Raw genomic sequence first — 27,078 nt, 5'->3', positions numbered from 1 at the left:
TACAAGCCGCAATAATTGCTTTTGCAGCCAAAGTGTAGAATGTTGTCATATTAAAAATTGAAACGCTTGATGATGATTTAAGTCCCAAGGTAGTTCACAACGTCCCCTTTCGGGAAAGGAAGGAGCCCGGAGCAGCTAGGGAGAGGTCCGGTGGAAAACACTACAGGTCCTGTTGGTAGTATAAAGTTTCTCGCTCTCTATTTCAAGTGATGCGGAGGATTTAAAAAGCGCACCGAGAAGCCCTTTCAGCAAAACTTCCCAGAAACATCCCCGCTCCCTTGCAGCCCCGCTCCGTGGGCAAACCGGCTGCTGGCTTTCACCCGTGTCCACGGTCCCTCGCACTGCACGGACGCCACGTTTCGGTGGGATAGCAGGAAAACGCAGCTTCCCGCCCCCCGAGAGGCACGAAGGGCGCTCCGAGGGGACAGGGCTCCGTCCCAGCCGCGTCTCAGCGCGCCCCGGGCTCCGCTCGGCTGCCCAAACGGGGAGCGGAGCGCTCGGCTCCCCCCGCGCGAATCAAAGCACCTTCCGAGGGGCTGGGAAGTAGTTGCCTTGTCATGTAACACATTGCCCTGATTTATTATAAAATTTTAACGAAATCATGCATATTTTAACAGCCTTTAATCACTGCATGAAAATTTAATTCATGAACTGTAGCGCGTTTAAATAAATGAAGTGTTAATTCATTAGGATTAATTAATTTGTTAAAGGATTGTGTGCAAGGTTAAGGTGGAAGAAAAACTCTTTGTTGGTTTCAAGTCTTAATCACTGCGTTTTGTTAACAGTGAAGGTGGGAAAAAAACCCGCAATGAGGGTTTGTGTGGGGTGGGGGAGCCCGGGGAGGACAGCGCCGGGGAGGAGCGAGCCCGCGCTCCACGGACACGGGACACCTCGGCCTCCCCGGCCTTTTTTCCGAGCTGGAATCCTGGCTGAGCAGGTGGAGTCCTGGTGGGAAGGGATGGGGCAGGAGCATCTCCACGACCCCCTCTGGGCAGGGCACAGGGGCTCCGTATGGCAGCCGCTGGCAGCCAGCGCCAACACTCCTCTCCCCAAAATTTGGGGACAGCTCTAAGGCGGCCAGGATAAAAAGCACCCCCGACACCGTTTTCTGTGAGAGCCGGATGGCCTCGGAGCCGCCCAGCCCTGTGGCTAGTCCGTACTGCTTTCCCAGGCATGCTGCCAAGGGGAGAGTGACTCGGGAAAGGGACAGGGACTCCTCTCATCCCGTCCCTGGGTTCCCCCGGCACTTTCTGCTGGCTTGGAACGGGCACCCGATGGCCCCATGAGCAGCTTGGCTACTTGTCTTCTCAGCTTCCCTGAAAACCAGCACCCACACAGTCTGTAAGAGCTTTAGGGAGGAGATAATGCTTTCTTACTGAGAAAAGCTGAAAAAAACAGGAATACTCAGCTTCATTTGTTCCGCATCCCAGTTTCACTCTCCTGCTCTCTCTCACCACATTCACAGCTGTCATAGCACACACAAGCTTTCCAGCTGTGCTTTTCCCTTCACCCTCCAGCTAATGAAGATGGCTTTTCTTGTTAGGGCTGAGGGACACTGAGGCAGTACCTCAATGCTGGGCCACAAAGGCAGGACAGCCGGGCCACCCCTTTAGGCCAGGCCTGACAAGCAGGTGGCTCGTCACAGCAGCAGAGGACTGCTGCAAGGAATCAAGGTGCAGGAAGGGCAGAACTTGGATTAGTAGCCAGAGGGGCAATCCTTGGAATAACCACCAACCTCCATATTGAGTTACCTCAGAGCTGCTTTTCCCTGGTTCAAACTTGGGAAGGAAAAAGTGTAGAAGCGTTAGTCCATTTACATGGGGATGCTCTTATGCCAAAAAGTAGCAAGGAAGGAGTGTCCACAGTTTGCAAAACTTTAACCATAACCACAGCACAAAAGAGGTGTGTAAGGGCTGTATTTCAAGCCTACAGTTGCTGGGAGTCAGAGGCATGACTTGGATGCTGGGCAAGAAATAGGATCAGACTCAGTTTAAACTGCCTTGAAAGGGCATTATTGGGTGAGGGAAAAAGGTGAGAAATGAAGGTTGAAGGATGAGTGACCAAGTCAGCACAGCTTGTACTGCATATAGAAACTGTGCATTGTGCCCCTTGTCCCCTTTTTAAAGGTTCTTCATGAAGAGACAATAGTGCACATTTAAAACCCAACACAGCCCAAGTCTGTGTCTGGTGCTCGTAGGCAGAGCTATTCTGGTTGCCCCTTGCCTGAGGAAGCAATACCAAGCAGAAATAAGGCCTATAGGGAATGGTGGATAAGCAGGTCACTTGGCAGACTTTGTGGAGGTAAAACTGAGGATAACTAAGTAAAAACTTGACCTTAGCACTCCTACTGTTACAAATAACCCAAAAGATTTCACTAACAACAACCTCAGACTGGTAGCAAACTCACTTCTCTGAGCTAAAGTCCTGGAGAGCATTCTCATGTGTTAAAATATGCAAATTGTCTTGTATTTAGTACAGTAGGTATTACTAGATAAAGTGAAAATTTTATGAGTTATTAAATATCATTAGACATAATAAATCCCATCTGGACATCCCTGGGAAATGTCTATTGTCTCAATAAATATTTTAATACTAAACCAGTAGATCTTGTGTACTCCAGTTCTACATTATCACATAACTAGGTAACTACCATGAAAAATTAGCAGCAATGAGCTCTACTTTAGGCCACTTTGTCAAGTGCAGGAGATTAGGCAAGGAAGGCATTGACTGAACACAGCCTGGAGAACTGAAACCCCATGTACAGCTGAGAAATTTGTATCTGAAGAAACCCCAGTCATTACATTTAGTTGAAATTTTGGAGTTGATATTGCACTGATCACATTACCAAATTTTAAGACAAGAGGAATGCAACCTTTTTAACCTTAGGCTTGGCTCTTCTATCTATTCAAGCTGCAAGACACGTGTGGTCAAAACATCTGTATTGAAAAGCAAGCCTGTATGTGGTGTTCCTGCTCAAAGGATGAGTAACATGAAAAAAATCTCCTTTATTCTAGTTTGACTTCAGGCATGACACCAGTTGTATTCATGCCTCTGTAGCTGGAAGTGAAACATGAAAAATGAGAGTGTAAAATTAAGCCCATAAATTCACAAAATGAAACAAACCCACAACACACAGCACTTAGTGTGTGTTTGTGATTGCTCTGTAACACAAGGATGTTTTAATAAAGTCTTTGTCTCTTCTCCCAAAGAGTTGAAGTAAGGCAGCATTTTTCTGACTCTTAGTAAAACTTGTCAAATCAAGTAATAGATAACTTAAGAGTCAGTTTTGAGACCTCCCTAATTTCTGAAATATATATTAAAATTGAACAACTGGATTTTTCTGTGAAGATTAAAAATTCAGGTGGTATACTGAAAGCAGTATATGCAAGCACAATGCCATGCTGCCTGTCACCACAAAACACTGGACTGTTTGCAGTCTGAGTTTTCATGACTGCATGTATGGCTTGAATGATGATTTTTTGGTAAAGCTCAAAAAAGAAAAGTCCCAGTTCAGAATGAACGCATCAATTGCACAAATGCATGCTCACATTACAATGGGAGGCATAGTTCTTGTTCAAACAGCTTACAGAACCTAACTCTACAAGATGAGCCAGTCCATTGAAATTTTCCAAGTGGCTATCACTCTTTTCAAAGGGACAAAAGGCAGCATATGGATTTTTCATATCATAGGTATTGATGGAGCGAGGACGTCTGTTTCTAAGAAATGCCATCAGAGTCCTATATAGGAAAAAAAACCCCTCTGCATCTTGTAATTAAATATGGCCTTAAAAAGAACTTAAAACACAATAATGCAAAGAAACCAATTTTGCTCTGCTGCTTAATTAGGTCTCCTGCCTGTAGCAGGCCATCACATTATGTTGACCTATGCAATACTTTCTGGAAGAGTCACCTCCAGAGAGGCTGAAAGCCATTTCCATCAACCGCATCGATGCTGACACTGGAACGGTACTATGTCTAACAAGGAGGAGGAAGGGAGATCTTTAAATTTTTTTTTTTTGTGAATAAGCTCAGGTTTATGCTTTACAAAACTTAGATATGTATATTCCAAATTAGGGAAAAAGTTCCCCCCCTTTTTTTTTTTGCTAATTCAATATTTGAGGCAACATGAAGGATTACAGTGCTTATAACATGTTTTATTCAATTCACATAGAAAAGCATGCAGTATTAATGTAAAATGGTACAGTATTAATGTAAGATGTTCAGTGCACATTAGGTAAACAAATCATTAGCATACAAACCCATTTTTATGGTCTATACAGGCATACTAAGCACATTTAGAATAACAATGATTTTTGGGTACTAAATTAAAAATTGTGCTTAACTTCAAAAAGAGACAAGCCATAATTACAGTGTTAAAAGTGATGTTTTCTAACTGAAGTGCTGTGACCCTGAAAAGAAAGGGGCTGCTACCTTACACCCACTTAAAACAGTACAGTACAGTGCTATGAAATAGTCTAAGCAGAAACATTTCCTCTGGGAGGCAGGTTTTATGGCAAAACTGGCATTAATTTATAGCAATTTCATGAATCCATAGGATATATGGCCAGTAGCTGCCTTACATGCACAAAATGTAATCTTTAGGAATGGGAAATGTAACCTTTAAAACTAATTCTTGCATAAATGACTAATTTGACAAGACCACTTAGAACTGTCAAGGAGCCATTAGCTGTGCTCACAATTGGAAGAGCATGTAATCTGATAACTTAAAGAGCATCAAAAACTCCCAAGCCCCCAGGTAAATAAAATGCCCAGTCAAAAGAATCTGGAATGGTTCTTCCTTGGGAAAGAGCTTGCAATGGGCAGGCGAATGTTCAGTTTTCACATAGTCGAAAGCAACACGATCAGAACTACATCGAAGTCATTAAAAATTAAGTTCACCTGTAAATATTAATCATTTGCAGGTTTACAACTTTGAGTCACGTTTGATTTCCTAAGCAGAATCAGTTTTTGGTGGTTTTTGATGGACTAGCACTGGAAAGGCTGTTTTGAATTTTCCTCTTGGTTGACTGACTGACATTTTTATTTTTCCTTTCAGCTGTAAAGGAAGACACCCAAGGAGGATTAATCTGACTTTGAAGATCAGATGACATCTTTAAAAAACTTGAACCAAACTTCTGTTCCTCAAATAACCTTTGTGAGTTACTGAACAGTACATTTGGGGAAAAGTCCCTTTGAAATAAAGAGTTTGGAGGTTTGGCATCAGTAGCCACTACATTTTGGCCTGTAAACAGTGGAAAGTGATCATTCATATCTACATCAGACGGGGAGAGGTTAGAAAACATAGCAGGTTTCCAACCCGTTCTGTCAGCTACCAGATCGCTTGTCTCTGGACACTTCATACTCTGCTCCTCATTCATCTCTTCCAGATTCTTTTCTGTTCCATTCAGAAGTTTAGCGCATTCTGTTGACTTTGAAGAACCATCAATATCAGAGGACTTGAAATTATAGCAAGGACTCTTGCTGTTGTCTGATTCAGACATCATTGAGTCCAACTCAGAAATTTTATCGAGGTAGGCAGCATCCATAGAGGCCTCGCTGGAGGTTCTTGTGCGGTTCATTTCGGAAGAGCAGAGAGTATGCAACCTCTTAGGTAAGCAAGAACTTGTTTTATCACTGGACTTTGCTGCTGTCTCATCTGACTGACCAGCTACAGAATTTTGCTCTGATCCATCAAAATCTAAGTTCTCAGCAAAATTTGTTGGGCAGGTGCCCCAAACCCCTGATTTTCCTGCAGTAAAACAGTTCAGCTTCTTTTCACTATTACAGCTGCTTGTGCTGTGCTCGGAAGAATCTTTGCTGCAATCATCTGAAGTGTCATGAAACCCTTCAAATTTCAGTTTTCTCAGGAATGTTGATGGTTTTCTTGCATTTTCTTTTCCATCAGGAGTGTTCAATTGAAGGCGACTGAGAGACAGAAAAGGAGTGCATGGTGGTGGAAGATCATAAAGTTCTTCATCTTTGTATGGGGTGCATTCCTCAATTTTATTCCACTGGTCTTCTAAGCAGGCATCCATATTTGTACTATTTTCATCCAGGAGAACTCTGTGACATCCTGGAAATAGTTCTTTCTTTGGGGCACACTGGGTATTTGAACTGTTCAAGCCATCTTGACTAGAAGAGCCTAAACAAGTTCCACCACTTGTCAGCTGCTCAAGACTGTCAGGACTCTGACTGGTATTCAAAGCCTTTTTCTCCTCAGCTTGGGTTTTCAAACATGTTGTATCTTCACTGCTCTCACCTCCTTCAGCATCTGTGGAAAGCACTCTCTCACTAACAGCACTCACTGTCTGGCTTCCTTTGCTTGCCTTTTTCAGCTGTAAAAGCTGACACTCTATTTCTTCTATGTATTTATCACTTCTTTCCAGTGCCTTTTTCAGACGGTTCATTTCACGTTCACTTTGTTCCACTTTGGAATGAAGTGCAGCTACTGTAAACCTACCAAACCTGCAATAAAAAAGAAAGAAAATATTAAGCTGGAAAAAGACACTTTCGTGAAGGTTTACAAGCTCATTTCAAGACAGAACAAAGCTATTAAACACTCTGTTAATTTGAAAACAAAAGAACTTCTCTCTGCTAGTTATGAAAAAAAAACCCCTGAAATCATCACAAATAACATACAGGTGGAGGTGATACATGAAAAGACAAAATTAAAGTATTAGTGGTAGCAAGGCAATAACAAGCAGATTACCCTTCCAGGGGCTGGTTCTATCAATTCAACTCAAATATGCATGAAGAATTATCCCCTAAAACAATGGCAAAGATTTATGATAACATTTGAACAGTGGTCCACATCTTGAAATATTTACATTCAATCATTTTCCTACAGTACAGCAGTGTTTTACAATACATTTCTTTCACAATGTCACCTTGTCAAAAACAAAATGCTGATATGAAATGCTGAAATTGCATTAGTCCTTTGAGGTGGTTTAAATACTTACATAGACAATTTCAATTATGTTCCCGTTAGATATACAGCTTTTCCTCACCCATCCTGTGGATGGCATATCCACTTACTTTGAATTACTTGCTTTTCTGAGCTTTACAACCAGAACAATCTGATTTCTGTCTTAACTCCAATACAAAAATCTGCTGCTTGTGGTTTGTGAAAGTTGTCTGCTCATGGGGTTTCCAGCTTGAGCACATTTTCAACTGCCAAGATACAGACTTGCCTTCTGCTCATCCTCCACCAGCTTTCAAGACTGACCTTCCCCAGAGGGCAGGTGAAAGTTTCAGCTATATGCCCTGACTAATTCTAACCTGTCACTGACAGGTGAGCACCAGGGAATTCCCTGCTGCATCCAAGGCTTTCAATTTACAGAAAGAAAAAACAATTAAAGTTCTGATATTATTAGAAAGGAGGGAAGGACCTGCAGCCACCCTGCAACTCTGACAAATAAGGTTTTATTCATATCACAAAGAAAGGATAATTCTCTATGTGGGCCTACACTGAATTTCCATTTTCCATCTTGCAGCTCCGTGTTACAGCACAGGCTTCTATTTACTCTTTCAGCTTAAACATTGCCTGAAATTTCTGTGTTTTTGTTTGTCTGCCTGTCTCTCCCTCAGAGTCACACTAAATTTCCATTCCATTTTCCCCATTCCATTAGCTCACCTCTTCAAAAAACACTCCCACTGCAACCCTTGGATCAGTGAAATCTGAAGGTGGGTATCTGTGGCCTCCAACTATGCTGGCAAAACAGCCATGGATACATGCATGCATTTCCAGCAAACCACATTCTGCTTCTTCAAGTTGTGAGCTCGAAGCAGCAGGAAGCTGCTGTATGCTGACAACTGCAATACAATTAACTGGACAGCTGGGGAAAGCAATAAGGGCTATCATAAGCCCCAAAAAATTGGGCAGGAGTGACCAGATCTACTGATATATTTCACTGTTTAACTGCTTCTGCATATTTAAAGAACTCTGAAGACTTTGGTGTAGATGGTTCAGTGATGGATAAGATTTACAGAACATCTAAGTCACTTCTGTCACAGCTAGCAGACCACTTTTTAAATTAGATCAGCCTAAAGCTTCACACAGTTTTGGTGTGTACCATTCACTTCCTTGTAGACAAGAAATGGCAATGTAGAAATTTTATATTTAGTAAGATTTCTTTTTTCCTCAAAAGAAGCTAGTTGGACTGAAACTTGATGGAGGCAAGGACCCCTTCACCTCCACAGGATCTCTACCCAGTTATCTTCCATGTTCATAAAAAAAAGAAGACAGATAATTTTTCATTTGCTTGCCCTCTGGAAAACAAGTTTTCCCAACTGCTTATAGCAGTTGGTCCATTTCTAGCTGCACACAAGAGGGAAATAGGAAAAAAGGCACAGAAGATTTTCTCTCTCCCCTATGAAAAGAAGAATCACAGCTCAAGAATGTTTCCATTATATTTTCAGGGGAAGGGGGTTACATGAAACGACCATCCTTATATACAACACATTTGGGTTTATTTTCTCCTCCAGTTAAAGGAACACAGATTTTAGTTTGATAAGGACAGAGTCACTGTGGCACAGCAGGGCCCAAGCAAGAGCTTTCCCACTTCCTAAGGTGATCCAGAGGTATTTATTTTGCCTTTCTCTAACAGATTTATTCACACAGTGTTACAGGAGCAAACCCTACATTCCCTAATAAAAGAAAGATGACACAAAAATACAATTTAGCTGAATAGCCAAGTGACAGAGAGGGAAAAATGCTTTTGTAAAACGAGGAAGATTTTCTGGAGTCTCCTCTAACAGACATGCTGACATAAAAATGAAAACATGTTTACATTTATATGCATACCTGGTAATTCCTTTTTAATGGAAGAATGGTGTAATATGTTTATTTAATGCAAATAGCATTAGTGACAGCCTGAGATTTGCTTATGAGGAAGCACTGTATTCTCAAGTGTAACTTTTATAACAAGTGTCCTCAGGTTAAAAAAATACAGTATGTTGTTCAAAGGCAAATAGCATCACTAATATGTTAATTGTTGCAGAGGGATGTGCTTGGGAATTTTGGTTTTGAGAAATGTAATTTATGACAAGCTGCCTACAAAGTTACTTTTGCAGTTAGGCATTAGAACAGTACTTGCTTTCTGCTCCTGCTTAAAGACTTCTATACATTTATTTCCTAAATTTTCAAGGACATAGATTTTTAAGACAGCCAATTACTCCAGATATAGGTACTTAAGTGACTGATCTAGCAAGCCAGAAGAGAGTTTGAAAACATTCATATTTTGGTTAAAGAAACCAGAACCCTCCCAATCTCCCCAAACCAAACCACTTGTAAGAGATTTTTTCTTCTTTTTTTCCCTTCAGATGTACAGTGAGCCTTGCTATAGCCAAAAAATTATGGTCTTATGACAATAGTAACAGAATGCAGTACAGTTACATGAAAATAAATTTAAAATTCACCTGACAATCCAGATAAATTATAATTCCTGAAGTCTTTGAATTACTTCACACTTGGTAACAAGGTGATGAATTCTTTGGTAGAAGTTAAGGTATTTAGTATACATGTGGTAAAGAGCACACATATACCAAAAGGAAAGCCATATTCTCATACATGGAATGACTTTTGAGTGTTAGGGTCTTGTTCTTTAGTTGTATCACTGAAACAATGACTTTGGATCTCACTGCATTTCAAGTACATCCTTCGTATAGAAAACTGCAAGCCCAGAAAAACAAAACCATCACTCATAAAGTGAACAGGAACACATTTCAAGTGGGATTTGGATCCTTAACACAGACACCTAACAATATTTTACATCACCTAAAGTCTTCTACATGACTGCTGGCTCCCACATATCACTCTGGAAGGGTGAATCTACAGACCCTGTATCACAGCTACCAGCCCCAGGAACGGTAGTGTACATGTTATAGTGTCTGAAGTGACACTGGATGTCTAGATGAACATTTCAAGCTCATATTTCAGGACCTTTCTTCGGTCAGAGTCCCTTTCTTGTCCAGCATGATTCTAACCTGACACCAATCAGAAAGCTGCAGTCATCCCTCACCTATAGTGAGCAAGAATAACCAACATTGCTGGAGTCACCCTCCTTTGCATTATTCCATAACTGCTCCCTCAGTTATGTTTGAGTACTCCTATCCTGGTTTTATCTGGGATACAGTTACTTTTCTCCACAGTAGCTACTATGGGACTATGTTTTGCATATGTGATGGAAACAATGCTGGTAACACAGGGACTGTTTTAGTTACTCCTGTGCCATTCTCACAAAAGTGCAGTTGTAAGAACAACTTCTTACAGTTTCTGTGCAGTTCTTACAAGGCATATTCTGCCTCTTAACCCACCAGTGAGAAGGCTGGGGGTGCGCAAGAAGCTGGGGAGGGACACAGCTGGGGCAGCTGATCCCAACACACCAAAGGGATATTTCAGACCATTAACTCATTACACTCAGAGGAAAAAGCTGGGAAACAAAGAAGTAAAGGTGGGATATTCTGAGTGACAGTGTTTGTTTCCTGAAGTCACTGTTAGGCACAGACAGAGACCTGCTTTCCTGGAGACATTTGAACACCTGTCTGTCTGTGGGAAGTGGTGAATGAATCCCTTGGTTTGCTTTGCTTGGACACAGCTTTTCTTTCCCTACTGAACTGTCTTTACCTCAATCCATGTGTTTTTTCACTTTTACTTCTCCACTTCTCTACCCCAAAAGGGGAAGGAGTGAAAGGCTGTGTGGGGCTTAAGTTGCTGCCTGGGGTTAAACCACAACAACTTCTGAAGAAGTCCATTTAGAAACTGTTGGTGAGGTTGAACAACAAATTTTTCAGTTTTTTCTTCCTTCTCTTCTTACCTATCAGTTCTGCAAATTCAGCTTTAAGGTTTTATTTTACACATCAGTGACCACTGACTGCAGCACGTCTGTCTGGTTGAGCCTGTGAGTCAGTTTAAAACCACACAACCCCAAACAAACTTTTCTCTTTCTGGATAGCAAGCAGCTGCAATGGACAGTTTTCTTGTATAACCACTTCCCAAAGACTGGGGCTGCAAGGGTGCTATGGAATTTGACTCCCCAGTTCTAATCACCTGATGGCCCAGGCTGGGAACCACCCTGCAGTTCAGGATGCATCCTCCAAAGGAAACAAAAGGTGAAAAGTGGAAAATGACAAGGTACGCTCCGGGCTTATTAGTGTCTAAGATTAGGGCAATGCCAGAGTGTACAACCAAACCCGTCCCCATCATTTAGATACACATTTTCCATTGGGTTCTGCAGTTAGATGGAAAGAAAGGGAGGAAATTCAAGAACACACCAGCTGAAAGAACCACTACTTACTACAATTCTTTGGTGGTATCATGTACCAGTTGTACCAGTTCTGCAATTCCCCTCTATATCACCTATGAAAGGTGATCTGCAGAAACATCTTGGCAACATCCCAGGTTTCATACAACTATCTTAAAAGTGTGTCATATTTGCATGGACATCAGAACTAAAAAAAGCATTACTGCCAGATGCGGGCCTATTCCTAGCAAGCAAAAAAACCCCAAAACCCACAAAAAGTCAAGACATACTGTCCACTGGGAACAGACAAGTCAGGTTCATTCTTTGAAGTGAGCTTCCCCTTTCATGAAGGGAATTGGCTGAATTTAGACAAATATCCAAAGCCTCTCCAAGCATTTTAACATCTATCAGTGAATCATTGATTTTCCATGTAAGAAAGGCAGATTATCACCAGGTCAGCAAACAGCAAAAGCTAGAAAGAATTATTTCAGAACTACTAAAAAAACCCCAATCCTCCTGGAAACCTCACAAAACCAGAATGGGATCTGAATGTCCTTACCCATCTGCCTAAGGTTTAGATCTTCATGCCTGAAGTGGGCTCTTTCTTAGGATTTAATGCTATGATTCAAGAACTCAGAGCTCATTTGAAGGCTATTTATATGCTACTTTCCTCTACTTTACTTTTAAGGCCACACTGCAGCTAGTGTTCAAAAATGGTCACTCCTCTGGACCAGCAAACTTACAGAGGCGAGACCATAGCCCAGTTTTCTATCAGGGAAGACAGCAAATGTTCTTACCCTGTGGATATGGGTTTTTAGAAGCCTATTTATAGGTCTGGTGAAGTAGAGATTGAATTTTTTAGTCTGGTATGTGCAGAAATATTTGAGTTAGGTACAAATTTAATATTGTAAAGAATGATGAAGAAAATCAACAGGTCAACAGGTTGAGATACCAGTGTACCTGAAGTCACAAATCTAGACAAGATAAACAGTAAAACTGAAGAACTGCTCCTCCCTCCTTAAATGACAACAATAAAACAACTTGCAAAACCAGAGAAAAAAGATAATGCAACAATTTTATGCATGTTAGAGATAGTTTTGCAGACTGGGATTTTAACTGGCAGAAGGAATTAAATATTTAGGGAAAAGACTCCTAGGAAGCCTAGAAGTCTGGTTCAAAACGATTTGAATCTAACCATTCATAAAATACACTATACCCTGGAGTAGATGGACTTGCTAGTTATTTTCCTTCAGGTAAAAAGCAAACATCCCTTTGCCAAAAACGCTTTTAGATCCACTGTGCCCTGCCAACAGACCTAACAGTTTTCTATTCCAAGTAGAGCTGGAAGTAATAGGGCTTTATTATCCTGCAAAACTTAAGTTTCAGAAGTTTTTTTGTTCTGTATCCTGAAAGTGGAAGTCGCTGAAAATTTATCAGGAGAAAAGGTAAAGAAAGAACAAACAACAACCACAAATCAGCCTGATTTGCCTGAGAAATGGAGCACTAATGCAGGTCTTTGGCAAGAATCAGAGCTAGAAACTTACCCTCATTTGCCTTTCAGACCTGTGTCCCAACTATATGATGGTATGGTATTCTGGTGAAGGTCTAGTCTCAAAAATGTTTTCAGGAAAAAAATAAAAAGCTAATCAATAAATCAACATCATCAGTTTAAAAAATGTATAAAAATTCCTGACATGGCTGAAATATCGATTATATTGACATACATGACATTTTTCAGCAGGTTTTAATGGATAAGAACAAAGAAAAAAAGAATCCAAGTCTATGATAAAAGGAAAGTTTTTTATTGACCACTGAAGGAGACTAATTATACTTTTCCCTGTGATGTAAGAGGAAGAGTCTGTGTTACAAAGGGATCATTCACCTGCCATTAGTGTTCCCTCTTCTGTAAAGAAAAGTCCACTAAAACAATTTATGTTGAGCTATTTAGCTCCAATGTCATCATGCACAAAATGAACTACAGTTGGGATACACAGGGACTGAATACTGACAAAACCTTTACAAAATATTTTGATAACAGTTTTATTTAGTTACTTTAGTTATTTGTTTAAACATGAATCTGTACCTGAGAATCTGAAGCTAAGGACTATATGAAAAATGAAACAACAGTGGTGACACTAAATTACAAAAATCCAATTCAGTAGCTATTTTAAATTACATTAGAGACCTACTCAGACACTTTCACAAAAATTACATTCTGAAAACTTCTGAATAAAGCACACAGGAACAACTATACTTGCAAATCCATGTACTTGCACAGAAGTTTAATTCTAGTGAAATTGTTGGGCTCTGATACCTATGCTTTCAATTCTGATTTTATAGGCATGTTAAAAACCCTATCTATTCCAAGCCCTGTTCAAACTGTTAAGCCTAGCTGAAAGACCCTTTAAATATTATCAAAGTTTGCCATCAGAGCTGAAGGAATATTTAGAAAATGTCTTGATGTTAGGTCTGATCTGGATATTGACCAGACTAATGACCAAAAGGATGAAAGTTAACTTAAAAATTATGCTAACAACATTAAGATAGGAAAGATTTCTCACCATCTGAAGGATGTATCTGGGATTTGAAAGAATAGAGTTTGATATGCATCAAAACATCAACCTAAAGAAAGCCAATAAATGGGTTAATTCCCATTTTGAAAGGGGACACTAAAAGCACAAATGCAAAATGAGTAAGAAAGGTAACTTTTTAAATAGCAATTTGGCAGAACTGGTACTGGCCATTGTGCTAGAAGTGTCATGTAAAAGGAAACAACAAAAAAAGGTATTGCAAGATACTGATATGCTTTAGAGGACAGAAGACAGTTTTTCTGCTCTCGTTAGTGCTACCAAGACTTCTTGTAGTCTTGTACCAGTTCTAAGCATTATGACTTCAGAAAGGCATAAACACTGGAGGTTCTTGAGTGCAGAGCAAAACCAAATAAACACAAGTTTACTTTTTCTCTCAAGTCAAAAGTATCTAGAAGACCTGGACAAATTCAATCTTTAAGATGTGATGAGGAATAAATGGGTATAGGCTGGATGAATCAAAATTGCTAAATTTATTGTGCTGAAGGGTTGTTTTCAGGACAAGTTTTTCCTTGCATGTACTTAAATTCTTGTAGCACACACTGGGCTCAAAGAAAAGACAAGACTCAATACAGCAGAATCAGGTACAAAAATACAAACTCCAGAAGTGTTTGAACTGTTCCTAGCCCAGTTTAAGCCTGATTCAATTAATGCCCTAAATCCCATGCACAGCTCTAGAGTTATCACAGGCCAAAGAAAATTCCCAATAGGCAGGCAGGATGTGACATTTGTTCAGGAGACTAAAAAATAATTATAAAAAAAATAATAGCAGAGACACGGACAGGCCAATCTAGTGGGTATCTGGATTGCAAGACAGACCCTGACATTGTCCAATTTGTAATCACATCTGACTATATCTGGGCTTCTAAAGCAGAAAAGTGACAGCATTGTTTTAGGCAACCACGGTAAAGCATGCACAAGCTATAAGAAAGGGAAATTGTTTCCACTGGGGAGTTCACCTGATATCAGAAAAGTAAAAATCAATTTAGATTATGTGGTGTCTTCTAGATTTTCTTTTCTAGGATTTATTTAGTTATATCTATTTACTTTTTAAGTTTGCCATCCTTGCCAACTCACTCTTGAGTCTTATGGGAAAAGATACACCATGCCATAAAAGCCATTGCCATGGCCTTAAACAGGGCTCTATCTTATTAGGGGTCATCAGGGCATAATGTACTTTCATGTACATTCATGTATCCACAGCACAAGGATCATGCATCTTCTTTCCTGTTGCCTCTAATAACAAGCAGTGTGGCAAGTAAGCTCTTTTACAAGGATGAATTTCCTCTTCCAGCAGGCATGTTGCCAGAACTAGAACAAAATCCGGAGAACTTTCTTTTCACATTACTAGGTGCCTCCCAATCCCCTTCCTCAAAAGCTCTGTATAAACCTTTGGCCAATATAGCTACTAGCTTTTTAATATCTAAACAAATGAGAGAATAAAGGTAGAAAACCAATGAAAGAAAGGAAAAGAACTTCAAAAATATCAATATATTGCTTCATAAAGTTCTCCCAAGAAGAGGCACCTTAGAACACAGCTCTAATGAGTATGGTGCAGTTTTTGCTTTTTGAGGGTATTGTTGTTGGTGTTATAACTGTTTAAAACAGACTATTAAACATAAATGTCAGTTCTGAGAATGTTCTCATGCTCCAGAAGCTCAATTCTGCATATGTTGCCCAGACACAAATCCAGTGTTTCAATACAAATCCAGTACTTCAATCCTGGCCACGTAACAAAGGAACAGCATTTGTAGTCAAGTCATATTCCTTCACTGTGGACTTGCTGTGATTCTCTAAGTTGCATTTCTCACCCACTTGCTGCTATTTTGTAAGTTTCATTTTTCACCTAAGTCCATGAGGATAAAAATTCCAAAGTATACCTGAAGACGCATATGCAACACCATGTACACCACCACAATTTTAGGTTAAACAGGCCTACAACAGTTAAACAGTCTATAAATAAAAGATAGTAGCTTTTAAAATATTCACATACTTTTGGGGTGATCTACTATCAACTTCAGCTTTTAGTCGCAAATTCTCTCTTAAAAGGCTATTATTTTCCACGCTCAGTTTCTTATTTGCCTAAGGAAAAGAAAAGGAAAAAAATAAGTATACAGTGAAACAGAAATGACTTCTAATATTTATAGGACAAGCTGTTTCTCCTTTTTAAAGAGACAGAACTAGAAATGTGCAGGCAGGAAACAGCCTTCAGACAGGGACACCACTTAAAAATCACCATGGGAAATGGTTTGCAAAACTGAATAGCGAACAGACATTTTTTATTTATATTCCCAAAATACATTGCAAGTGTCCTATCTAGGGAAATAAACACAGCTATGTTAGTTAGCACAGAAAGTCATTAAGGAGATGTCCTAATGGCAATTCCATGTTTTTTTTTCCACATGACTAAATACGTTAAGTACATTAACATTACAATGTGCAGGTATCAGCAAAACTATGTTGAACAGCTTCCTCCATTCCAAATTAGAGCAAGATTACTTTGTGGGTTTTTGGCTTGTTTTTAAAGCATAGTTATCCTGTGGATACAAATCCATTATGACAAGCTATTTGCAGTCTTTCTTCACTTTCTTCCAAGACATTCTGATTAAGATTCCTGATTCACAACCATTCTTACTCCTTGAATTGAGGTCAATTCCTTCTTCTCAGCTCAGCTCACCCTTGTTAACAATACACTTCATATAGAGAGTTTTCCTGCCACCATGTTTCAGAACAACGAATGCCACTATCCCAACACGCAGAATACACTCTTTGCACCTCCTAGAGTCTGCTCCATCTCCCTATGCTAAAAACAGCACCACCAGTCCAGGACTTGTAATTCATAGCCTCAATTAGATAACGCTTCCACTGCATAATAAAAGTATGATCTAGAGCTAGATCTGAAGAAAGAGCTATGCAGTTGGACTCAGAGTAAAATGTACTTATTCAGAAGCATCAAGCAGTGAAAGAAGAGAGGCAGAGAACTTTAAATGCTCATACAAATATCCCTAGCAACCTTTCCAGGTGAGGGGGAGGAGAAATGGAGCAGAAAAATATAAACAAACACCTCCTATCCCCAACATAACAATATTCCTAAGTACAGAAAGAATAGCTAGAGACTTATGGCAAAGAAGGGAAGGGTGAGCCCAGGGATGAGTGTCAACTAATTGATATTTAAAAATAAAAGCACAAAAAAGCTATCCTGAAAGCAATGAATGAGAATTCAGGAGCGCTTAGTTCCAAAGCATCATCAAACCATTTAACAACATGGCCAAGCCCTTTCTGTCTTTCCAAAAACACAGTTCCCCCAGCTACATAATAAAGTAAAAAACTTCATTACTTGTGTAGCACTGATAGGCAAGGCATCCATGTGGCACATGGAAAGGTGGGACTGAACCCCTCTGGTGTCCTTCTTCTAGTGCTCTACCCTCCAAGTCAGTAATCTGCAAGGGACCCCCACTTATAGCACAATGTCTACATTAATGAGTTAATGTAACTGCATTTTTAATGAGTGTACTTAGCCTAGGCTTTCTCCCATGGAGTTTGTTTCACCACTCCCATAGCTTTTATGACTCCACTCAAAGTAATAATGGGCATTATTTGGGCATTCCTATATTTGTCTGCTCTAGAACATTAAATGATAAAGGTGGTTGCTATTTCCTGATTCGGTCTAGATTTGAAAAAGAAAGTGGTGGCAACCACATTTACTGAGGGATATTGTCTAACTGGGAAGTGCTGACTGGTTGAAACTCCTGGGTCAGGTACTTTCAGGGAGAAGGTTTCTGGTTCCAGACAGTGTGGGCATGGGAAAGATGTCTTGTTCAGAATAGGGATGGGCAGTGCACGCTGACAAGTGAGACAAGGTCTGCCAGAGCCAACTGACTTTAGGTACTTATGGAATTGAGCAGCTGTTGGACAGGGAACAGATGGGAAAAAAGTGTTGGACTCAATGATCTTAAAGGTCTTTTCCAACCTAAATGATTCTATGACAACAGTTTTAAGAATTCTTCCCTAAAACCTATCTAAGCCTCTATTTTTTTCTAACTCTTCACCAAATTCAGAGATTTCATACACTTAAATCTCTTCTCTTGCTAAGGCTAAAGTTACACTGAAAAAATATCCAAGCAAACCCCTTCTTCAGTTCCTGTTACAGTGCTCTTTTTACTTACCTAGGGAAAAAAGTTAAAAACTTAGTCATCCCAAAAGAAAAAGAGAAAAAAGAAAGAGGCAGTACAATTTAACTTGATGAAAAGAAACCTAACAAAAATATAGGCAGACAAGAACTTCTTGCTGTGAATCCTATTTTGCCATCTACAAGTGAATCTGAAGCTCCTGGGGTCCTGGAAGTGTCACATTAACAAAATAACAGAATAGCACAATGAGTGCCTCCAAGTCTATAGCACAGAAAAAGTGTGAACACTATTAATGCTAAAACTTTTTTAAAAAGTCCTAAACGCACCACACTTCACTTTTGCAGGAAGTAACCCAGTATTGTTAATAGAAGAAATCAAGGCAGCATTTTGAATAAATACAAGTCCAGTTTTTTCTACCTTGATTTCAAATTAATCTGAAATTTCACTCTTCTTCAATGTTTAAGGTGATCTTACTTGTGCCTGCAGCTATTTATTTAGAGGTTTTTTTGACATGCCTATCTCCTTCATCCTTGCTTCTGCAGTATCAGATTTACTTCTGTATTACATCAAGATGTATAAAAAGTCTGCAGGTTTCCAGTAAAGGATATTCTGGTCATAAAATGCTGAAGCTTGTCTATTTTCAGTCAAAGGGTCAAGTTACTCTGCCTCAGCAAATTGCACCAAAAATATCGGCTAGCAGGGAGGGCAATAGTGCAAAATCTGCCTTAGCCAACTGTACTGTGTTTGCCCACTGAATGTTGCAAAATAGATATATTATATAGATTATTGCAAGCCTGAAAAATCTGGTCATCAATACTGTCGACAAGTGCTACTATAATCCAATTACCCAGTCATAGAGTGACAGAGGAGTTGAATAAGAGTCACATACAGGACTCACTGGAACAAGCAATAACATCTGACACTTGCAAGGGCTATATGGAAATACTATGATACGCCAACAGTCACTGGAATTCAATTTTTTTCCTCCTTCTTCTAGATCTATGAAGTACCTGAAGGTCACAGTACCTCTTACTCCCATTTAACTAACACAAAACAGTTACACTACAAAATAGCTGAAGAAATGTGTTTGTTACATTTATTACCTCCCTTAGCTTGTCCACATTATCCATCAGTTTTTCGCACATATCATTGGCAGTTTTCAGCTTTTTGCTCCATTCCTCTGGGGCTTCTGGGCCACTGGTACTTGCTTCATTTGCTGACTGGCTAGTTTCCTCATTTTGGCAAGATAAAGCTGATGCTGCAGGATCCAGAAGAGATTTCAGCTGTATCTGTAAACTGAGGTTTTTACCTCTCAGATCTTCTACTTCTTTTTGCAGGGATTCTATTTCATCCTAAAGTTGTCATAAATTCAGAGGAATTAAAATAATTTGTGAGATTAATTAAATAATACTGGCAAGTTCCCATAGCACTTTAGAAACACGGGTTTTGGCAAGCCCAGATGCATGCCTTCACTTACACATATATCTAAGTACGCTCATGTACTGTGCTTTAGGCAGGATTTTAATCAACCTGCACACTCAAGCATACTGAAGGTTTTAGTGCAGGGAATCCCTTGACTACATAAAGGACCCTGAACAAACTGTCGAGCAGACCAAAAGCTTCAAAGCATTCAGCAACATGAATCTATTATTAGGGCACTCTGTGGGAGGATTTCCTGTATCAAGAGTGCTCTTAAGGTTGTCCTCTGCTGACTCATTTGCTGTTATTTAAGAGTGTTTCTCTCCTATTATTCTGAAACGTCACATGTTGGGATGCTGAAAGTCTCCAAATCCAAAACAGGCAGAACATTGCCTGGAAAAGGCCACTCGAGCTACACCAAAGCAGCAACATCTTAGGGAAGACTCTCAAAATGCAAAGAACAAAGCTCCTAGCTGTATTAGTCTGAAGCCACAGGGAACCAAAAACCTTCCAAAGCCTCTTGTTAAAGGGATAAAAGAAATAATTTATCCTGAAAACATGTCTTCTACACTGTTTACCAATTCAAGTGTATGAGTTGCTCATGGTAACACTACTTAAGGAGGCCATATACAGCATTTACATAAATCCAAGGCATATTTTCACAAATAATCATGCCTGCCCCTGTCCCCAGCATGAAAACAATCATTTTAAAATAAGCAGGTTTTTTAGAAGAAATTAATGTTATCCTAGCTGTATGAATTTTGAGTTGATTCAACAGAAAGGCAGGAAGCATCTTTTCCTTACTCCTCTCAGAGAGACTAAAAGAACCTGACCTATGGGCAAGCTTGTCATAAAAGACAGCTCTTACTTCCCCAGTGGTAAGGATATAGAGAGAGTCCATTTCCTTTCCCTCATTCTCCTCTCTAGGTTTCCTTCAAAAATATGTGATGTCTTCACACTGCTGCTACTGAGGAAACAACAGCTGAGAAAAAAAAAACTAAGCACATTCCCTGTTAACAGCTTTCCATCTTCTTCCCAAGAGAGTATTTTTCCAGCAGGAGATTGGAGCATTCAGCTCTACTTTCAAGCATTTACTCACTTTCAGAAAACAATAAACCAATAATGCTAAAAATTAACCTATGCCAGAAGGTTACAGTGAGCTGTATTCTTTAAGACAGAATTTAGTCTCTCTGAGCAACAGAGAATTATTTCAGAAAATGTCTGTGTTGGTATTGAAGACAAACCAAAAAGTTCCCTACACCTAATATGCATAAAGAAAATGCTGCCATACCACCTGGGGGTCAAATTCCCACAAAACGAAAGAATTGGCTGTACTTGGCTACCTGTTGTCTAGAAAGACTATTACCATGGCTTCAGTGGGAACACTTCCAGCACCAGCAAATGCTCTCTTGTAACCTTAGTCAAAAGGTGGCATTTTAATGCAACTGAGTTTCATGTAGATACAGTATACACCTTTACTCAAATTAGAAACAGCAGGACTCAAAGCAAAAGGACCATTTGTATGTTGTAGTTTAAGAGCTGCAGTTCATCTGGAAAGTAACGACACTCCCCCTTGTCCTTACCTCATATTCTTTGTGGAGCAATTCAAGTCTTGTTTTACGTAGGTGTTTTCTGACTGTTGGACTAAATATAGTATCACTTTCACTTGTTCCTCCTAAAGCAACAATAGGATGAAAGAAGAACTGATACTGTTTCCTTTTCAGTCAATTCAATACTAGTAATCCACCTTATACAACTTTTCATATTATCAACAACAAATGAAGCTAAATTGGACCAACTGGCTACCATGGAAGATTTAAAGTCCTTTCACCTTCAAAACAGGTTCAACTTGAGTACCTACTAGTAATGTTTAGAAGTCAAAATCTTGATTAACAACAGGAAGAAAATTTTACATTCTTTAACTATTTTTTTCCTTAACAGAATCCTATGTTATTTAAGACCATACTAATAAAACAGAGCTGAAGGAAAGGGGCAGGGTATCAAACATACATTTAATTAGTACAAGTTACTGTACTAAGTAAGTTTTTAAAGTGAGATTATTCAGATAAATTTTTCTCTTAGAATGAAATAGCAGGGCTGATATTTTATGTCAAATAAAGACTGCAGTATTTCCTAGCTCTGGCAAAGTTAAGAGCCTCATGCTGTTATTGTAGCTTCGTCTTATTTCTATGCTAAGGGTAATTTTCTTAAAAAAAGAAAAGGAGGAAGTGATGAACAAAACAAAACAAATAAATAAGTAAAAAAACCTGCATACTCATTCAAGATTCTGGATTGAAGTACACTACTTCTGAGATAATTGCTGGTCTCTTAGGTGAACAGGTTGCAATGTATAGGTAAGAATGCATTTTTAATGCATTTTTTCAGTTAAAGGCACCATCCAACCAAGATTTAAAAACAATTAGAGCCATTGGGTACTTATTGTGTTTGGATAATCTAGCCATTAATATACATAACGTGTTTGGAACTTTCCAGCAACATCCCTAATAGCTACAAGGCTAAAGATTCAGTTAATTCTTCCTTAGATGTTGGTAAAAAACACACAGAAGAAAAGGTATCTAGGCATTTCTGGACTCAAAGAAATCTCCTCCAGCATTAAATACCAGAAAGTTATTTCAAAGCCTAAACTTGTCCTTACCTATAATCTCCTTGCAGGGATTTTCAGGTGTGATGGGAATCCTGCAAGCTGGGCACTGATTATTGTTCTTCAGCCACACTTCAATACAAATGGAACAGAAAACATGGTTGTTCACACAGATAACTGGATGACGGACCTTTTAGCATAAAAGAGGAAATAAAAAGAAAAAAAAAAAACAAACAGACTCTATGAATATCTTAAAACTCCTTCGAGTAACAAAATACAAAAATACACAACCCCATCTCTCAGTGCAAGTCTGGCCTTGCAGGAAAGTGACACTTGTTTAGCAAAGCGAGCTAGGAGCAATCTCCTGACTCACAACACCAGATTTCCCTTATTAAAGGCACCAAAGCTATAACAATTTCTGCAGAACTAAGGTCCTTGTTTGCAAGAGCTTGTTAATAACCAGAGGGGCAGCAGCACCTTTTCTTTACCCCACAACCTCCATGAACCACAGCAAGCCACTCCAGGGAAATGCATTCTCCATCCAAGGCAGAACACAATCAAAGTAGGTGCCTTTTCAAAAACGAGGCACAGAGGGATCTCTACTGGCACCATCCAACACTTTGCTGTGGAAGAGGTATCATTGGAACATAAAGTGTTACAGATTAACTTTAGCCTGCGGATAATCAGCTTCATGCAAAGCAGCTTTTAAAAGGATCAGGGCCAAAACCACAGAGCTGAAATGTGAACCAGCAATCACTAATTCAAGTCTCCTGCTAGATATGCATTGCTACTAAATAAGTCATTAGCCAAGAATGGGGCAGCTAACTGAAGGATTAAATATTCCAATCAGACACAGATTCTTTCAAGCTTGCCCTCCCCTTCCAAAACATCAGGGTAAACAAACTTTTAGAAAATATTAATGACAATGCACTATTCTCTCTTGTCATTTAACTATAAACCCTGTTTGAAAGTAAATGTGCATAGAGGGACCAAATATGACAAAGAAGAAAAAGACTTAATGCCTTACTGCAGTTGGCTACAGCTTACTGTAACACACACTCTCGAATCTCTTACTTGTTAACATTAGCATTTGTGTTAGGGGTCTTAAATAACTGTTTTTCCTTCACTCCTGTCTTTTTCCAAGAAACTTATTCTTAGACACAGAAGTGTCAGAAAATACACTGTTGTAAATTCTACTGTACTGCACTTAAAACCCAAGTTCAAGAGAATCTTCATCTTTAAATGAAGTTCCTCATGATTTTCAAGATATTCCTCTTTCATTCTGTTAGTAAAGTAGTCAAACTAAAAAGGAAAAATGAAATGTTGGCAGAGAGAAGCAAGCACCTGGAAAGGACAGTCAGTAACCACTTGGGCCAGAAGACCAGACGTGTCCTGTAGCAACTGTACCCATATGATCCGCATTGCACGAGCTAAACCCCAACTGTTTAACCACTGAAATATTCATGGATATTCATTAAGGCCCAGATCTGTTACCTTCTTCTCCAATTCACTCTCTATGCCTCTGTCACCTTACAGGATTCACAGTATTTTTAACACCTCCAATATGACAATCCTGAGAGTCAAAGGAAGTTATCTATACATAAACAAAAACTCAAGTTACTAAAAGTATGAACAAAGAGAGATTGAACTGTCACCTCTAATTAAGAAGACTTTTTTTATGATTATTGCAAGCATTAGCACACCAATGCTTTGGAAACATTTAAATTTCCATTATTTCTAATTTAAAAAATCCTGTTACTTATTGCTTTCTTTTATAAGAAAAAGAGCCTTCGCACCTGCAGCTAGCAGGGAAAAAAAGACTTTTTCTCTAGCCATACTTCTTTCTTACTCTGAAGCAGCCTAAGAATAGTTATATAGATGGTGATGAAAAGATACAGAGCAGAATAACATAAAATAATCCAAACAGGAAAAGACATTTCATGAGTGCAGGTTTTCCCCCCAGGGAGCAAGAGACCCTCAGTTACCCCAAACCTGACACAAAAGCACACTTCTTGCACATGAATGATTACTCCATATCTCTAGCAAAATAGTAAGTCACATTTATTACTCTCCGGGGTACAGTGCTTCTGATTTACACACCTTTACAAGTTTCATTTCAGGGCTGGGGTTTTACACTTTTGTTGGCTCAGGATCCACACAAAGCAAGGCACACCAGAAGAGCAAAAGCCACTATAGAAATGTCACACCATGGCTGGTGGTGCCACTGCCCTTCCCACTAACTGTGACAAGCCGAGGGGGTGGGGGATCAGGACATACCAATTACTAAAAAAGCATTTTATTTGAATTACAGCACAGTTCCAGTTCATTCATTGACCATAATGTCTAGAAAGACTATAGTTTAATTCAGAAGGCTTGATCAGCTCAGTGATTTTGAGCAATTTCCTAATGTTCCTCTCCAACATAATGCCATTCCTATGCAGATCCACATCCAATCCTGTACTCATCTACTTCACTTTGAAGGCACTTCTGGTCCTTCAGGCAGCACTAATGGAGGAGCAGGCACATGGAAAATCAGACACACATCAGAGAACCAATCCTCAGACATCCTACAGTGTTTCAACCAACACAGAACTGTGTCTCGAGCCCAAACAACCTGTTGACAGCAAAACCATCAAGAGACATCTTCAGACATCCTGGGACAAGTAAAACAGTCTGAAGCAGATGGCTCCTGATCTGCTATCTAATTAAAAAATACAGGTATGTTAGAAGACAGCCCAGAGTGTACCAAAAGAACATTCAGGTAACAAACATGAAATTGATCCAAGCAATTCACTCTTATTTTAGATGGTCATTGCACATCTTGCCAATATTCTTTCTGACATTGCTCACATTAACAAAATGGGTTGATATGTCTCTGCTGCCCAAGATTTCAGCTCCATTAAAAACAATGAGCACCCAACTCATTGAAAGAATTTCTCTGCAATATCTTCTTTTTTATCCTCTTACCATAATACTCAGTGAATAGTTCCTATCTTGCAGTCAGACTTTTGCAAATTTTGCAGGGATAGCAAGAGATACATTCTGAGTTTAGGGTGGGCCTTCCACTTGATTTGAAGTCTATGCTACAAACCACGGAAGTATCAGATTATGTCAACCCTCCATGATACTCCCTGCTTCCCTCAAGAGATAGTAAAAACTGACAAGATTTTTTTCCCTAATTCAAGCTAAACAAATTCCTTCCTCTAACCTTAATCCTAAGAAAATGGGTTTTTCTGGTGAAGTTTTTCAATGAACTTCCGAGCTAGAGACAAAGATGTCTATCAAAAAGAAAGGGCAGTCAGAGCTGTCAGCTTTGCCAAAATTTAATTAGATTTACACGTCTAAAAATGAAAGCATTCAAATATCTTTATTACATGCATCACCAATGGATTCACAACTCATTCATATATGTGAATATATTATCTCAGTGCAAGACAGCAAGGAAGAGGGTGGAAGCCTCTTCCAGTACAAATGCAGGAACATCTAAAAAGGAAGCAAAAGTATGAAATAGTGGCTTGGAATGACACAGTGACTTTAGAGCAAGATATGAATGAATTCCTAACCAAAATGGTAAGTGCTCAGATCAGAAAGTAACTAGGAATGGATTCAAATAGCAAATATCTTTGTCAGTTTAATTTCAGTCTCCTCCTGTCATTCCTTCCACTTTTTGCAGAGTGAAAGGTATCCACGCTGCATTACATACAGAGTACACTTGGGTTCTCCTCCATTTCCATTAGACAGATAAACAGAAAAAGAAAAGTAACAGGACAACAGCCAGAAAGTCTTGCTCAGCTTCCACAAAAAAACCCCAAGAAATGAGTAAACACGGTTTCTAAAAGTAACACACTGTTAGAACTATGAGACAAAAGAAAAGGGAGACGTCTGACTACTTTCACTGCCAGTGCTACACACTTACTTCACACATCAAATGTACTTGCTCTTTTGTTATCACTCCAACAGAGAAGGTCTGGGAGTAAAGGCCAGGTGAGGTAAAAACAAACCAGACGATAAATGCCAGAGAACAAACATAAAAGGCTACGTCTCCCCTTGTAATTATTGTTGAGATTTAAGAAAAGAAAACGAGAAAAAAAAAAAGAGTAGTAAGGAATGCGCAAAGAATTTGAGAAGCAATTAGTGACAGCCATGAAATTAGCTCTGGGGCTTTTAGAGAAGAACAGGCTAGCAAGAGCCCTCTGCTTCCCGAGGGAGAAGAGAAAGGAACTGAGAAAGGGTCAGAGAGAGGAAACGGAAACTTTTTCTCCCGACTGCTGCAGTTTTGCTCAACACTTTTTAAACCTCCTTGCTTACACACCCCCTCTTTGTTTCACTTGTCCTCCGCGACACAGCACCACACTCAAACGCAAGCTCCCCGAGCATTTTATAACAGAGTATCCTACTGGTACCGGGAGAAACCCCCAAACCTCAGCACCAGCACCTGGGGAGCTGCACACCCGCGTACCTGAGCCCCCCCGGCCCATTCAACACCTCCCGGGCCGCTCCCGCCGGGACAACGCGCGCTTCCCAACCTCCCGAGGGTGCCAGCAAGCCTCGGCCACTGCCGGGAACGGCCCGCACACAAATTTCCTTCCCCGCCCGGAGCCTTAAAGGACACAACCCCGGCGAGGGTCAGAGCGTCGAGCCGCGGCGGGGCCCCTGAGCTGCCGCCACCGGCCGGACCACACTGTCCCCCGCACCCACCGCGGGCCCGCGGGGGCCGGGCAGCGGCGGCGTTACCTTGCCCAGGCAGATGTGGCAGGTGATGGGCAGCGTGAGGGACAGCGTGACGCTGGGGCCGTGCTGCGCCATGGCGGGCCCCGAGCGGCGCGGCCCGGCCACAGCAGCACGGAAGTCCCGCGGGCGGGCGGCCCCGGCCCCGCCAGCCCCGCTACGGCAGCCGGCGAGGCCAAGCCGCCGCCCGGCGGAGCGGAGCGCCCTGCGCGCTGGCAGCGCTCCCCTGGAGGGCGGGCGGGAGCCGCGGCCCCTCACGGCTCTGCTCTGGTGCTGCTGCTGCCCCCCGAGGGGCGGCACGGAGTCCGTGGAGGCCTCAGCCTACGCACGGCATTCCTGGGGGGAAGCGCGGCGCCATGAGGAGCGCGGGC

General features: G+C 40.4%; 1 protein-coding gene across 1 annotated transcript; it reads right to left on the bottom strand.

Moving 5' to 3' along the window:
• Positions 1-4,133: 4,133 nt before the first annotated feature.
• On the bottom strand, positions 4,134-27,078 carry OBI1 (ORC ubiquitin ligase 1). Its single transcript, XM_071431012.1, has 6 exons — positions 26,714-27,078; positions 22,034-22,169; positions 20,961-21,052; positions 19,062-19,310; positions 15,822-15,910; positions 4,134-6,465 (listed from the first exon to the last, which is right to left on the bottom strand). Exons 1-6 carry the CDS (start codon positions 26,783-26,785, stop codon positions 4,962-4,964), a joined length of 2,142 nt encoding a protein of 713 aa, XP_071287113.1. The 5' UTR covers positions 26,786-27,078; the 3' UTR covers positions 4,134-4,961.

This window comes from Agelaius tricolor, unplaced genomic scaffold (genome assembly GCF_023055355.1).
Source record: "Agelaius tricolor isolate 1412-34295 unplaced genomic scaffold, bAgeTri1.0.p SCAF_7, whole genome shotgun sequence".
In the NCBI taxonomy this organism is placed as follows: domain Eukaryota; kingdom Metazoa; phylum Chordata; class Aves; order Passeriformes; family Icteridae; genus Agelaius; species Agelaius tricolor.
Note: the sequence above shows the minus strand (reverse complement) of the source record. Positions and strands in the feature narration are given on the sequence as shown.